This window comes from Leishmania infantum, chromosome 8 (assembly GCF_000002875.2).
Source record: "Leishmania infantum JPCM5 genome chromosome 8".
In the NCBI taxonomy this organism is placed as follows: domain Eukaryota; phylum Euglenozoa; class Kinetoplastea; order Trypanosomatida; family Trypanosomatidae; genus Leishmania; species Leishmania infantum.
In genome coordinates this window covers 359,428-375,358 of record NC_009392.2, presented here as the reverse complement: position 1 = coordinate 375,358, position 15,931 = coordinate 359,428, and the positions used below count along the sequence as shown (strand labels likewise).

Sequence of the window (15,931 nt, the reverse complement as noted above, 5' to 3'; positions counted from 1 at the left end):
TGTTCCATGAGCCGCAGCAGCAGTACTTCGTCGTCAAGCACCTAAACCTGGCGTCTATGTCCTCTCGCCAGCGGCACGATGCACATAATGAGATCAATATCCTGCAGAAGTTGCACCACCCTAATATCGTGCGCTACGTCGAGTACTACGAGGAGCACCCGCACCTATATATCGTCATGGAGTACGCCGACGGCGGCGACGTCTACTCCTTGTTGAGCAGCGCGCAGACGGAGCGGAGGCTGGGGGCGACCGGCGGGTACGGAGGCGGCAGCGCCTCCTCCGTCAGACCGCCGGGGCCGTCGCCATCCTCTGCCGCTACTGCAGGGCTCTTGTCAGAGGCGCAGGTCGTCAACCTCTTCGTGCAGACCACAATGGCGGTGAAGTACATGCACGACCGTCGTCTGCTGCACCGCGACATCAAGTCGTCCAACATCTTTCTCACCAAGAACCACGTCGTCAAGCTCGGCGACTTTGGCATCAGCACCGTCCTACAGAGCACGGTGGCCATGGCGAGCACCATGTGCGGGACGCCTTGCTACTTCTCTCCTGAGCTGTGCCAGGGTCGCCCATACAACAGCAAGAGCGATATGTGGGCGCTTGGCGTGCTGCTGTACGAGTTGTGTGCAGGCCACGTCCCGTTTGAGTCCACAACAATGAAGGCGTTGATGCGGGACATTGTGCACAAGCAGCCGCCCCGCATCCCAGCCGTCTACTCGCAGGAGCTGTGGGAGCTGATTGTGCAGCTGCTGCAGAAGGACGCGCGGCGGCGACCCGACGCGGGTCAGGTGCTCATGTCGCCAGTGCTGATGAAGCACGTGCCGGACCTGATCAACCAGCTCGCCGATGACACAACCAACGACGGTAATTCTGCCCCGGGCGGTGCCAGCGGCGCTTGTGGAGGTGAGGCACCTCGTGCTTCTGCTGCTACTCCGCCACCCCCATCGCCACGACAAGCGCAGCAGGCCTTGCCGTCCCCTATAAAAGCCGGTGGTGGCGGTGTTGCGAGTTGCGCACCGACCGCTGCCGCCGCCGCTGCTGCCGCTGCTGCCCTCCCTCTGTCATCGTCCCCGGCGTCGCCTTCACAGGCGCGAACCGCGGGAAAGCAGGTACCATCACCACCATTACAAGCGCAGCCGAAACGGCACCCCTCCCGCGGCGGTGGTGAGGCCGGCGCCTTCTCCATCGAGGAGCTGGTCGCTCGCTTCGATGCACAGAAGCAGCAAATTGCAGAGGCGAAGAGACGCAAGTCTGGTGTTCAAGCGGAGCCGCATGGCACAGGCGGCGTACCCCACGCGTCTGGCGCCGATGAGCGACCGCGTCTCTCGCCAGGTGCAGCTGCCGCCCTTCGACAGCAGGGACTCAAGGGGAGTAATGCCGGGGGTGGAGGCAGGGAGGCGCCCACGCGACCCTCGGCGGGTGGTGCATCCCCGGGTGCGGCAGCTGCCGCGCCTTCGCGGGCGGCCTTCATGCCACCACCGCTCCCAGCGGCGCTCCGCGATGCAGGCGCCGTCGACCAGCGCCGCCCCGTAGAGCTGCCCACCAACCTGTCGCCTCTCTCCCGACAGCGCGACAGCGCGGCCGCCGAGCAGGCGCCCAATTCCGGAAACGCCGATGCGGCGCGGCAAGCCCGCGGTGACCATTTGAGCGCGCCAGGAGTACGTGGCCAACCGTATCAGGCGCCTCCACAGCGGCGGCACATCGGTGGCCAGATCGACGAGAATTCTGCGCCGCCATCGTCCGCTCGCGGCGCGGCGCCAGCATTAGACGAGCTGAGCGCGGTGCTGTCGGAGCTGTCCTCCTGGCGAGAGCGCAGTGTTCTGCGGCAACAGCGTCAGGGCGGCCACCGCGCACACCGATACGACACAAGTTGCAAGACCGGCGTCGTGCCAAAACCACAGCATGTCGGCGCAAAGGCGGACGCCCACGTTCCCTCTCCGCAACCACCGACGTCGCCGTCTGCGCCCGCCACGCCGCGCCATCAGCTGAGTAAGTATGCAGAGCAGGCAGGTGCCCATCGGCCGGGGGTGGCGGAGGGCGCACCGACCCACGAACCCAACGGCAACGCCGCATCCCAAGGAAAGCCGCTGCGTGATGGAGGCCGTGGCACAAAGGCTGGCGAGCCGCGTGCAGCCGAAGTAGAAGTGCAGCGCATGAGGGTCGCTTTCGCCTCTCCGGCGGCCAACAGGCGCGGCAGCGATGGCGACGACACGGACGGTGATGAAAGCGTCACGCAGAGTTTTGTCGATGCGCTGGGCACTGCGCTGGACGTCGATGCCGTACAGGCCGCCTCTGCCGCAGCGCAGCAACAGCAGCAGCAACGTCTGTCGCCACCACCTTCACCGGCCGAGGCTGGCAGCGCTTCATGCCTCTCAGGGCGGGTACCATTCCTGCAACAGTCTATGAAGAAAACCTTCCATGTCACGAGCGAGAAGATCGATGCCCTGCAGCCCACGTTGATGGCCGGCACGGTGTTCCGCCATCTCCCTTCAACGGCGCTGCTGGCTGGGACGATGCGTGGCACCGACGCCGCTGCCTGCGTGGGGGAGGCCGAGGGCGTTGCCGACGTGCACTTCACGACGTCCTGCCTCTGCGGTCGTGCCGCGACTTCTCGCGGCTGCCTTTCCATGATCTACGGCAGTTTTGTGTGCTCCTGTGACGCCTGCGTCCGATTCACAGGCTCCATGCATGGAGTGGAGTGGCTGCATCTACCCGAAGTGGCCGATGGGCTGCCGGCGCTGCTGCCCTCGCCCACGCCATCGAATGCACCGGGCGAGTGGTCGACGAAGGAGAGGCCCAGCGCAGGTGCCGGCGCCGCTGCTGCTGTTGCGCTGCGTGCCAAGGCTGAGGAGGCGCCGCTGCACCACAACAAGGGGGCAGAAGCAAAGTGGAAAGGCAGCATGAATGCCTGCTGCGCCCCACCGCCACCAGCGCCGTCTCCCGGCGTCTGGCCCCCGTCCCCGAGAGCGGGGAGCGGCGCACACGCGGGCGATGAAGCCACAGCAGCACTTGGCGAGGCCAACGTCCGAGCCTACAGGCACTGCTTTCAAGCCGAAGCGCCGTTGCAGCTGGAGGAGGCGGCGCTGCGCCAACCTGCGCCTCACACACGAGGGTCTACGCTCACAGGCGGCGCGGCGGCAACGAGGCAAAGTGCCCTGCATGTCCTCTACACCTGCCTCACCTGCGGCTCCCTCATCGGGATGCAGCACGACGGCGTGGAGGGGCTTCTGCTGCCCAAGGTCACTCTTGATGCGCAAAGCCTCGAAATCCTGTCCTGGTGCGCGCAGTCAGTCGACGTGGAGGCAGCGGAGCTGATCAAGGTGGGCTGAGGGCCCCTCTCTGCCGTGCACCCGGACAAGCGAAGACGGGACAAAGAAGCGGCGATGGAGGGCGGCGTACGCAGGAGGGTGCATCGAAGTAGGAGACGAATGAGGTATATACCCAACTTCGCCGCATGGTGTCCTTGATGCATGCGTGCGTGCGTCCCGCGACTCCTCGGCACGTGCCAGTGCGCGTGTGTGTATTCTCTTCGAAGACATGCCTTGTTGCACACCCCCTCTCCCTCTCTTTCTCTTTCCATGCCTCTCTCTAGTACTCCACTGCCGGCGAGAGGCAGACCTCCTCGTCCCCCCTCCCTTCCCTTCCTGCGACCGTGTGCGTGCCTCCCCCGCCTGCGCTCATAAATTCGAGCAGGAGGGAGATGCACGCAGGATTAGGGGCTGACGTCGACGCGTCTCTTCGCATGTATAGGCATGCACATGTGCGCTGATCTTTCCCTCTCTTTTTCTTTTGGTATTTCGCGCGAGATATTCTTCATGTTCGCTTCACCGGTGCACGCGAACACTTTTTTGCCGCGCGCGCACGCCCGATCGACTCTCGCAAGCACCTGCCTCCTGCCAACATCGCCACTAACATCCGTCTCTCCTCCCTCGCCTTTCTTCTTCTATGTTCCGTATACACAACTCTGTCTCTCTGTCTCTGTGCGAGTTGGAGTGCCGGTCGCATCCATCCGACCTCACGCTGACTCTCTTCTCCACGCTTCGCCCCTCTCCCCTTCCCCCCTCTCCCTCGCCATCACCGACAGACACGTCGGCACCGGTTCCCATCCATGTTCGACTTGCATGGGGTTCTTAGAACTGCCTGCCCTCTCCCCTCTTCCTCTGTACGTCTTCGGCCGCGCAGACAGCGACCACTTACGCCCCAGACCCGACTTGTGCATTGCGCGTTGGCTTCTCTCTGCCCCCCTCTCTCTCTCTCTGCGTGTGCTTGCGTGTGTCTGTGTGTGCGTGCGTGTATGCGTGCTCTTCTCTGCTCACTCGTCGTCACCAAACATGTGGCGTCTGCGTCATGACGATGACACACATCGTTGGATTTGAAGTCATCTTACCCCTCCCTCGTCGGCGTCGTCGTCTTTTGTTGCATCCCTGTGCGCGCGTGCGCGTCGCTCGTATCTTTTCGCATCGACATCAATGCCCGTCTCTCTCCGTTTCCTTGCTTCCTTTGTGCGACCCGTTCGATGCACGCATTCCCATGCACCACCACACACCGCCCACTTCCTCTCCCTTCTTCGCCCACCCGTTTCGAACCCATGCAACGCTGCTCTCTCTCTCTCTCTCCCTCTCGCCCATACCTCTTTTTGGGACCACATACACACGTGCGCCCCACTGCTGCAGCTGAGCAACACCTCTGTTGTGGATGCTTGTGGCGTTGGGCGTCTGGTCCTCGTGCATCATGTCTGTATATTCGGCGAAGTCGTATCTGCTCTTCTCTATGTGCGTGTAGGGCGTGTGGGCCTTGCCCACAAGCGAGGGGGCTAGCGAGACGACGTTGTTAGTTTCCTTTTTCTCCACCATGTAGAAGGGGAAGGGAAGGGCGGTGGGGGTGGAGTGGGTGAGGCGAGTCGATACTGTTCGCCCTGTGAGTGCTTGCGAGCTTCTATACGTCTTCTGTACACTCTTGCCATCATGTACCATTCATCAAAACGGGGGTCATTGCAACAACGACAACGGCATCAGCAGCACCCGCAGGGAAAGCAAGAAGGGAGGGATCTCCCTTTCCTTCTTGTACGGATGGAAGGCGCGTGCGCACACATGCACCCACGCACAGACACACAGAGAGAGGGAAGGGCGCTGCACGCTTATCGTTTCACGAGAGCTGAGCGGTGACGCGGTGATGGGGAGATGAGCGTGTGCCTGTGCGCTGTAGGTTTCTTGCGTTGCCCCGGCGCGCGCCCGCCTAACCGCTCTCCCCTCTTCCCTGCGCACGCATCGGCATGATCGCCATCATTACAGCGATCGATGTAGATGCTCCTCTCAGCATTGCGACAGCGCTGTGTGCCAGAGCAACGTTCGGCAGAGCGCTCTCGCACCTGATGTTTCTCTCCGGGAGGTTCTCTGCTGACCCTTCCTTCCTTTTCGTGCCTTCTCAAGCGCGCTGGCGCCGCCCTTTGCCGACGGCGGCGGCGGGGGGTGGGCGCTGAGCTCTTTCACGGCCTCCCCTCCCCTCACACAATGACCAGTTCTCGTGCGCCTGATAGACAGGCCCACTTCTGCTGCGCCTGTTGTTGCTCTCCCTCGCATCTTTTCCGCCTCCCCGCCTTCGCCGAACCGTCTTTCCGCTCCTGCTCTTCTTTTCCTCCATGCACATATGCGGATGCGAAGCGGGTACACCCACACCGCCGCTCACGACAGCCCACCCTCCCCGCCCTCTACTTATCACCTCCGCACTTTTCTTGTGCCGACGCACTGCTTGCACAGCAACACTCCGAGCTGCACACACAGCGATACACACCTACACACACCCCTCCTTTTGCCGCCTACTCTCTCCACCATCATGTCCAGCGTCAACGACTCGGATGTGATTGCGGAGGATGCCGGCATGCGTGCCAGCACCGCGTCGACGCACACTCGGTGCCTTTAGCTGTCGCTGTGCGTTTCCGCTGTGGGGCCGGACAACAACTGTAACCCGCTTGCGTGTGGCCAGTACTTTGATGAAGCGCGCATCTGCCGGCGAGTAGAGCCGGCGATTTCACGGGCTCACCTGAACGACTTTGTGTGTGCCGCCGCACCGCGAGACGGAGGCGAGGCCCGAGATCGACCTCTACACTTCGTGCAGGTTTGTATGGGTCGCTGTTTGCCGCTGACTGTGGCGACATCTGCGCCGCCCTAGACCTCGTCGCCGTGCTGAAGAACGGTGTTGCGACCGCTGCTGCTGCCGCGCCTGCCGCTGAGAAGGATGAGTGCTGTGCGCGTGACGGACTGGCTGACGCGGATGCCTGTGGCCGTGATCCTTCTTCGTTTGCAGCTGCCTCACGGGGACGCTGACCAGAAAGAGAATGCGCAGGCGAGTCTCGAGTTCACTCGCGTGATCTTCACGTCTGTGCTTGGCGGTGACCACTTCTACGCCCTTCCGCCACGGCACTAGGCACACAGGGCGGGCTGGCCGATTAGTATGAGCCACAACTTCAACTGATTGACCGGAGTGAAGAACGCCGGCGCGGAGGTTCTAGAGCGGGCCATGGAGTGGTGCGAGACAGTGAAGACCTTTTCACCGACGCCTCCGAGTGTGCAGGCACTAGGTGCGAGCCTGGCGGAGGTCTACACCGCTTCGCCCCTGGCGGCGAACACGCCGGTGCATGCCAACTTCCAAGGTGCTCGGTACATCTGTGACGAGACGGTAGTTGGGATGTCGCTGATCCAGAGTGTCTATGGGAAGCGGCTGCTCTGTGCCATGGGCGGGTGCGGGCGTAGTGCCAAGGTATGCGATCCGATCGGGTGTATCGTGGCGCGCTGGCTGCCAGGCAAGGCACTATCGCCGGACTTTGCCCTCGCGGAGAAGCTGTTCCGCCGGATGACTGCTATGCATGTATGAATATATTACATATTATATACGTGTACTTGGGCTTTGTTTTTTGCCCTTCCTTTTTTTTTTGCTGTTTAGTCACCTCGACGGTGCGCGGTGACGTCCATCGCACACCCGCACCCACCCCATCTGACTATACATCACCGTCTCGGTGACTTTGTGAAGCGCAGCCTCTCCTCCTTTTCACGGTCTTCGGATTTTTTTTCTTCGGCTTTCATCTCTTTCTCCGTCTGCCCTATCTCTGTGTGTGTTTAGGTGGTAGTGGTGGTGTGGGGAGCCGCCAAGCAGCCCCGCATCCCCTGCCGAATGCCGAACCGCTTCTGGTAGTGACAGGGCCAAGCACCTACGACGTGGAGAGGTGAGCGCGGCTTACTGCCACTGATGTCGGCGGCGGGGTCCTGGGTGGCGCTGCCTCGGAGCGACCTGCGGCTGTGAGTAGGTCTTTATCACCCATATGGTGGGCAGGGCGTCCACGTGACCCGCGCGTATCCGACCTGGCCCTCACACGGCGCACTGATGTGTGTGGGTGTGGGGGCCGAGCCCCCCGAGGGGCGGGGACGCACCAGGCGATGGGGCGTGTGGCCGGCCGGTGGGCAGAGCGGCGCCGGCCTCGTGCACCCTGGCGGAGGTTATCCGCGCGGAAAAACAAAAATAAGATCGGTCTCCTGATGCAAATGCCTCTTGTCGACCGCCCGCCCGCCCGCCCTTCTTTTCTTCTCTTCCGCGCTCCCTTTTAAGCACTCCCTCCATGCCTTCTCGTCTGTTGTTCTCTCATGTTGTTTTGCCATAGGAGTGCCGATGTCCTCTCGAGGCGCCGCGGCCACGGCTATGGCGAAGGTCAGCCGCCTCGTCTCCCCGCGTCTCCGTATCATCCATCGCGACTATCTCACCCGCCGTGGTGGCCGCACGCACCAGCGGCGCTCGGCTGTTGCGGTCGACTACACGCCGACGTACTTTGCAACGTACAAGAGCGACCCGGGGCAGTGCCCGCGCCTCATCGATGCCGAGGCAGTGCACGGCGATGAACAGGCTTTCTGGTCCGCTCGCCGCGACTTCTACCGTGGCGGGGCATCGCGGTCGTACTACCCCGCATGGGACCGGCAGGCGCAGGCGCTTATCATGCTCACCCGCGAAGTCCCTCGCATTCCGCAGGAGGCCGCGTTTCGCTTGTTTACATTAGGCTTGAAGATGATGTTGCTGCCACGGTTGGTGGCCGGTGTGGAGCTGATGCTGCCGTCATGGGTGACAATGAACGCTGAGTCGTTACTGAGTGAGGGCCTAGCGGGCAAAGTGGCGGAGGCGGATGGCGACGGCAAGGCGACTGGCGCGGTAGCGGATGCTGCTGCTCCGCCCTCGGCATCTTCGGCGGGTGCCAGTGAAGACAGCGGCTCGGCGAATGCGGAAAAGAAGTAGCGACGCGGGCAGGCAGAGGCGATGCTGCAGGTTTTGGGGCGTTGCAGCGTTGCCGCTTCGTCTTCCCTCTCACGGCGTCGATCCGCGCTTCCTCAGCCTTCCCCTCTCTGTTGCTTCGTGATGGATGAGGGGAGTGCTCTTATAGGCGGCGATGGCAGTGATCCAATCTGGTTCAACCTCTATTCGAAGCGCTCGCGAACCTTTCTTCCTCTCGTGCGTGTGCGTGCTTGCGCCCGGGCCGCGTATATCGCAAGCTCTGCTTCGGACGTAGTTTCTGTTACATCGCTGTCCGCGCGTGGATGGGTCTGACGATGATCGTGATTCTGTTGGTCTGCGCTCACAGTAGCTGGCGAGGGCGCGAAGGACAATGAACACAGAAAATCTAGTGCCACGACATGGGCGACACGCTCTCTCGGGAGTGGGGCGAAGGTGCGGCTTGCGCGTGTGTGGTGGATGCGTCTTTGCTTGCCTCTTTAAAGTTTGTTCTCTGTTGCCTGCACCGTTGCTTATCCACCTCCCTTGGCGCGCCCCGTAGTGGTGCAGGGGCTCTGTAGAGGCGGTAGCGCTCCTCCCCGGGAGCGAGGGGGCGGAGGGGTGATGGTGACGGTGGTGATGGAGGGAGGGACAGCCTGAGACGACTGCGCGCCTGCCAGTCTGTGCGTGTCGCTGAGGACGTTTCGTGACAGTGCCATCCGTATAGGCCGCGCCAATCTGTTCCCTCGCCACCACCACCACCACCCCTCCTCCCCTCTTCCCCTTCCATATGCGTTGTAGTGGTGCTGTAGAGTTTCCACTCCCCTCCCTCACTCCTTCTCTCGCCACGTGTGTGTGTGTGCTGCATCCATCCAACGCACATATATACGTATATGATACACCGTATATATATATATATATCTACCTACATATGTACACTGTATGTGCATGTATTTCTTTCTTCACTCCCCCTTCCTCCCTCTCTCTACACGTGGTGTGTCCTCTCTACATGTTCCTCTCCGTTGCTCTCTGAGGCAAGTCTTGTGCTGTGCGGTGCTGTGTGTGTGTGTGTGTGCTTCAACGGAATGCCCGTGCAGGCAACGCATCACAGAGAAAAGGACGCAGGCAGACCACCAAACGAGCAAGCAGAGCGACAAGCAGACAGAGGCGGTGCTTCCGTTGTGTCGCTCGTAGGCAGAAGCTGCACCCACACGACTTTCCCTCCCCCCGTCCCTACCCTTCTTGGTAGTGAGAAGTATCACCAGCACCGCCGCTACGACGAAAACCCCTCGCTCTCCCTCCCCATCTACACAACCAGCTCATGCTGCATTACATTCAGTTACTTGGCTCTGACACGCCGAACGGGTACGGTGGATGCTGCTACTACGGCCCGCTTGATCATCCTGCTCTGCATGCGTCTACCCTTTCCTCTGCAACGGGGTCGGGCCCCCCTACAGGGGGGGTGCCGCCAGCCTCAAGGCACAGCTATGTTGTTGATGCCGAAGCGACCGTTCCCGCTCCTACGCTTGTGCCATCGGTGAATGCAAGTGCTCACGAAACACTTCACCAGTTCTCCCCGACTGGTGAGGTAGCCGAGCCTGCAGTGCCCTCGTCGTGGAACTGGTCCTCGTACCTCACGGCGAAGCGACCAACGTGGCCGCGAGCTGGTCCATTCCACACGGCCAAACTCCTACACCCACAGCCACCTTCACCATCCGTGTCACCATCAGCGGTAGCAACGGCGTCAACGCCGCACGTGACGGCAGACACCGGCTTCAGTGGCAGCGAGGGCTACATTTTCTTCAACTGTCCAGAGGGTACACAACGGTTTAGCTCGGAGGCGAACATCAAGCTCAAGAAGGTGCGAGGCTTCTTCTTCACGCGGTGGAGCAGCTCGAAGACTGCCGTGTATCCGCTTCCGTCGGGCAATGTCGCCAGCTCCGTCGAAGATGAGCAGCACGGCAGCGCATCAGCAGACGCCGTCGACGCTCCCGCAGACACGACGGCGTTAGAGATGCCTGTCGGCGCGGCGTCAGCTGTGATGGGGTTGCCTGGCATGCTCTTCACCATCAACGATGCCGGTGCACGACATGCCACATTCTTCGGCCCAAGTGCGGCTCTGGACGATCCACCGCAGCCCGCTCATATGGAGGGCGTCGCGCGGGCTGGCACGCGCAACGGCGATGGTGGTAGCGAGCCCCACAACTCCAACAGTGAGCAGGCTTATGCGCACGCTTGCGGATCTCCGTGTGCTGGCGACTCAGCGGCGACTTCATCAACGGGAGGTTCAGCGGTTGCTGCGCCAGGAGCACAGCTGCCGTCGCCACTGTCGTCGGCTGGTCTGCGCGGCTTCCTGACGGCTCTACGCTTCCACTACTTCCAGTACCGACCCATGGTCTTCCGGCAGCTCCACGGATTGGTACGACATGCGATGGATCAAGCTGCCGTCAGCGGCCACAGTGTCGACGCCACGAGCGCGGCTGCAATCGCAGGGAACAACCAGCTGCACTTTGTGGAAACGGTGGGGGAGCCGACAGCATCACGTGGCGCGCAACCGGGCAGGCCGCTGACGGGGCTGTCGCCTTTCATTCATGCAACACTGCCGCTCAGCCCGCAGAGTCTGCTTGTGACGTTTCGCGTATCGGGTGGCCGCAGAGGTGGCGAGAGCGAGAGCGCCGCCACAGCTGCAGCCGCTGCGGGCGATGCGAGGATGAGCCTTTTACAGCCGACGTCTCCGTCCGCCATGCCGGAAGACGAGCAGCAGCGTCATCAGCTGCGTCACGCGTACTTTGCAGGGCATATCGAGAGAGCGGACCAAAGGGCAGACACAGATACGGCAGGGTCGACGATGTCCTTCACGGCCCCAACGAGCCATGATGTCGTCTTCGGCTACGCGATCATTGTGGCGCCAGGGCCGAGCTTCGACGCCGCCAAGGCGCGCGCGCTAGGTGTCCGCTCGGGCCCCAAGTACGGCCAGCTCAAGCTGGGGATGTCTGTGCAGGCAGACACGGATGCGGGGGTGGCGGACACGTCCGCCGCATCCATGCCGCCCTCGCAGAATGCCACCGTTGCCTTTGGGCACACCAACGACCAATTACCCACCCCAACGCAACGCTGGGTGCACCCTCATCAGGTGATGCGGCCCACCGCGGCAACGAGGCACGCATACATCTCGCTTGTGCTGGACGGTGATCGACCTGAGGATGTACGAGAGGCAGTCGCACGGCTCTTAGGCAGCTCCGTCGGTGGCGATGGGGAATCCCCTTCGAGGAGCTCTGCTGCCGCGTGCAGGGAAGCTGAGGAGGACGACAATACCTGCTGCAACGCTGCGGTAGGGGAGCATAGCGATGGGGTGCTGCAGCGGCTGCTGCGCGAGTACTTTCCTCACCTCGCGTACTACTACGAAGAGGACGATAAGGTGGGCGAGGGGACGGCGGCAGCTCCACCTCATTCGCAGGAGCCACGTCTGAGGCGACGACCGCGTCAGCTCGCTGTGCGACACGTCGTGCACGTGCAGCCCACGTCGTACTTTGCTCAATTTGAGCGTCGCTGCCGCCACAACGCGCTGCTCCATTCGCCATTCGTGCGTGAGGACAGGGCTCAGGCGCGGCCGAAGACACTGCCGCCGTCGTTACACCGCGAAGCTGGCGCACCCGGCGTCTACGCCGCCTACAACGCGTACATATTCGCGGATGTAGCTGGCCAGCACGATCCGCTTCATCATCAGCGCGTCTGCGCCGCAGCGGATCACGGCGAAGAAGAGGCGGTGGCGGCGAGGGTCGAGGCGGGTGGTGACGCGGTCGTGGTTAAGAACGTATCTTCGCCGCCGCGACAGGACTCTTCTAAATCTCTTTCAGCGGTGCAGCTATCGCTGGCCCCGTCGCTCTCTTTCACTCTTGACGACATGGCCGACACTGCTGATGGTGACGCGGAGATGGGCGAGAGGGGGGAGTGCGAGAGCGACTCTGCGTGGATCGGGGAGGCGCACAGGTGCCGCCCGCCGCCGCCGCTGCCGCACGGGACCCCTCCGGAGGCAGAACTGCCACGGTACAAGACATGGCAGCTGTTCACCAGCTATGTGCAGCGGCACTTCACAGCCTTCCCGACGGCGCTCGTTCATCGCTATCATCTACACCACCTCGCGCCTTCCCTCTTTCCTATTGTGGGGGCGACAGCGCTGACGCAAAGAGCTGGTGGTGCTGGTAACGCCACTGAGGATCGCGCAGCTCGTAGCGGCACAGCAGCAGGGGCTGCTATCTCCACGGAGGCTTCCAGCAGCGGTAGTGCGGTGCGCGCGCAGCGCGCAAAGCCAAGCGTGTCGAACTCGAGTAGTTCCTCGGCAGAGGACGTTGTGGAGTACTGGCCCTACTCGTTGAAGCTGCGGTGCATTCCTGAGGCGACGCTGCAGCTGCCTTACAAACAGCACGCCACAGCGAAGAAGGCTACCCAAGCACAGCAGGGGGCAGAGATGGCAGGGCCGGTGCGGCAGGCACCATCAACCGTCAATGCTTCTTTGGGCCACGATGCTGCTACTGCTGCTGCAGTGCCTTCCCCTCACTTGCCGGCTCCCCGCAAGCGTGAGCGGCAGGTGAGTTCGAGCCGTGATTCTGCGTCAGCACCGGCTTGCACCGTGCATGCTAGTGCTTCCTCTTCGACAGCAAATGCAGCAACTCCAAGAGTGCTACCACCAGCAGCAGCAGCTCGCACTCGGCCTCCTTCAGCACCACCGCGCCGAGCTGCTGTCGTGGATGGAGTCGCATCGTTGCTTCCATACCCTACGCCAGCCTCTGCGCTAGCCCTTCTCTCCACCGCGTTTCTGCGCTCGCTCAGGACAAGTTCCGTCGTTGCCGCCGCCGCCGCCGTAGCAGCGGCTGGAGAAGTACCTGCGACGCCCTCGACGCCGACGGAGAGTCGTGTGGACAGACACGGCGGCTTCGCAGCTTCGCAACAGCGCGTGGACGTGCCCAGCACTGGTATGGGCTGCATGGGCGGTGGCGCACTGGGCTTTCTCGGCACCGGCTCCGCTGTTCCCAGCAAGTACCGAAACGTGAGTGGCACCTTCCTCGAGTTACACCTTCCCGCTTACTGCTTTCCAGGAGGGGACTGCCCTGTCAAGCCTCTTCTTCACGATGATGATAGCGCTCATGCCTCGGGAGCTGCAGCGGTAGTGGCAGAGGATACACCGTCGGCGACATTTGCCAGACCCCCCGCGGGCGAGGCCACATGCGCGCGACGTGAGGGTGATGCCGTGCTTGGTTTTGGCTCGTCCGACTCCTCCACTTGTTCTCGCGGCCCCGCCACAGCTAGCATCGATGGCTCACAGAAGATTGTGCCACGACGCTGTTCGTCAGCACCGCTGACGATGGGTTCGCAGCAACTTCGACGTGGGGTGGTTATCCTGGACTTTGGCGAGGGCAGTGCCGGGCAACTCGCCTCCCTTTGCGGGCGAGTCCGTGGCGGTAGCGCATGTAGTCAGCGTCCGCCTAGCTGCTCGTTGACTGCGTCACCGATGCACGCCACACTTGACGGCCATCGAGTGAACGGCAGGGACCGGCGCGAGGGTGCCGGCGACCACGCGGAGGACGCAGAGACTTACACGTCCTCTCCCCACGCAGCCTCCGCGGAGGATGCCACGGAGTTCGAGGATGATGCGGACGTACGTCTTCGACAGTTTGTGCTGGACATTGTACTCGTCTTCATATCACACGCGCACGCCGACCACCACCTCGGCCTCATGTCCCTCCTCACGCTGCGCCATGAATACCTTCAACGCGGCCCATCCGCGCTGCCGCCGGCGCCAAAACTACTTATCGTGTGCCCGACAGAGGTCTACGCGTTCATGATGGACGCCTGGGGCAGCACGCCACCCTACACGACATGGCTTCATGAAGAGTGCGTCTTTGATCTGATGCCGCCATCCTTCAGTGGCCTTCGCAGGGAGGGCCGGTGGCCCGACGCGCTGGCGGCCGAAGAGGGCGATGCTGCGCCGCACGGGCGCCAGGAAAAGCTCCAAGCGGCCACCGCCGTCGCGGACAACAACGTTCCAGACAGTGCGGATGGCACGGAGCGCGACCAAGACGCTGTCGGTGATGGCGGTGTAGACTCACGTCGTGCTGCATCGTTCACGCATCGATTCCGTCATGACCGTCACGCTCTTCACGCTTCCAACAACCAGCCAGAGCAACAGCATGTTGTACCGATGCCGCTGCTGCAAGCGCACCTCACTATGTGGAACCAGGCCATCGCAGTCGGCATCCGGCACCACCAGCGGCAGCCCCCCTCCGACTCGCCCCTGCCATCTTCCTCTGAACCGCTGGCAGGCACCTCGATGAAGGCAGCGGCAGCATCGGTGAAGGGCAACATCTGGTGGGACGCGGAGGTGATCACCGTGGATCACCCCGCCAACGCCCACGCGCTTCTCTTGCGTTTTCCCTTCTGCTCATTGATGAAGGAGCAGGGCATGCACGGCGTGTGTGGCGAGGCGGCGGAGGACGGCGGACCCCGCACGGCCAACCCAGACGCGGCTGAGGCTGCGACTGGACGACAGCGCAGCCAAGAGCCGCTCTCGCGTGTCCCTGACAGCTCTCGTGTGCTGCTCTTCTCAGGTGACACACGCCCGTCGTCCTTTTTGGTAGAACGCAGTTGGGCCTTTGCCACGTCGGCGCCGAGTCGGCTGCCAAGATGCGCTGACTACACCGAACTCACCATCCAGGATGGGGTCGTGCCTGACGAAGCCGACTCAGGCAGCGCTCTCGAGGGGGGGAGGGCGGCCCTCGTGGCGAAGGCGAACGCAAGCGGCAGCATGGATAGGATTCGAGAAGCAGCGCTACCGCGACTGCCTACTTCGACGTCGCCGTCGTCGCTTTCTTCGCCAGTCTTCATTCTCTTGCACGAAGCGACGTTCGGGCCCGGGTTCGAAGGCGAGGCGGTTCGCAAGAAGCACTCGACGCTTCCCGAGGCACTCCGCATCGGCGTTGCGGTGCGGGCGGAGTTCATCGTCTTGAATCACTTCTCGCAGCGCTACCCAAAACTGCCAGGCTTGTCAGAGGAGCAGCTGGGGGGACGGTCGGCGGACCTCGTCTGCCAACGCCGCACGCGAGCCTCCGCCGCGGTGGCCGCGACGTCGGCGGTGACTGCTGCGGAGACACAGAACCCTGCCGACCATGTCAGCGGCGGCCTAGCGAGCGCAAGTGCGCCAAGGTCAAGCAGCCCTGGCGAGCAGCAGGGGCTGGCAGGAAAAGCTTTATCAAAGGCTTTGAGGCAGGAGAGCGGCCGCAGCAAATGGGAGCGGGATGCTGAGCAGACAGCGGACGCAAGCCGGCCACTGCCGCCGCCACACATCGCTACGGACGACGCGGCCGCATCGCCTTACGCGAACATGTCCTTCGCCTTCGATCTTATGTTTGTGTCGTTTAGCGATATGCAGCGCGGGCTCGTGCCGCGACTCACGCCGACACTCGTGCGGCTGCTGGAGGAGTACGACTCGTGGGGAAGCGGCACAACGCAGCGGATGCGCAGCGGCGGAGGCGGCGGTGATGGTAGTGGTGGTCGTCCGCAGAAGCAGCAGCAGCAGCAGCGGAAGTCGCCCGCTACTCCATCAACGACGGCTTCGAGTGCGCCAGCCGGTATCGACAGCAACACGAGCGGTGCAGCAGCGCAGAGGGCGGCTTACGACGAGTCGGCGTAA

General features: G+C 62.7%; 3 protein-coding genes across 3 annotated transcripts; all 3 read left to right on the top strand.

The window, feature by feature from the left end:
* Positions 1–1,466: 1,466 nt before the first annotated feature.
* On the top strand, positions 1,467–3,326 carry LINJ_08_0870 (putative protein kinase; the record flags this gene model as incomplete). Its single annotated transcript, XM_001463387.1, has 1 exon — positions 1,467–3,326. One exon carries the CDS (start codon positions 1,467–1,469, stop codon positions 3,324–3,326), a length of 1,860 nt encoding a protein of 619 aa, XP_001463424.1.
* A 4,330-nt stretch (positions 3,327–7,656) lies between these two features.
* On the top strand, positions 7,657–8,271 carry LINJ_08_0860 (conserved hypothetical protein; the record flags this gene model as incomplete). Its single annotated transcript, XM_001463386.1, has 1 exon — positions 7,657–8,271. One exon carries the CDS (start codon positions 7,657–7,659, stop codon positions 8,269–8,271), a length of 615 nt encoding a protein of 204 aa, XP_001463423.1.
* A 1,294-nt stretch (positions 8,272–9,565) lies between these two features.
* On the top strand, positions 9,566–15,931 carry LINJ_08_0850 (conserved hypothetical protein; the record flags this gene model as incomplete). The annotated part of the gene is made up of 1 exon (XM_001463385.1): positions 9,566–15,931. One exon carries the CDS (start codon positions 9,566–9,568, stop codon positions 15,929–15,931), a length of 6,366 nt encoding a protein of 2,121 aa, XP_001463422.1.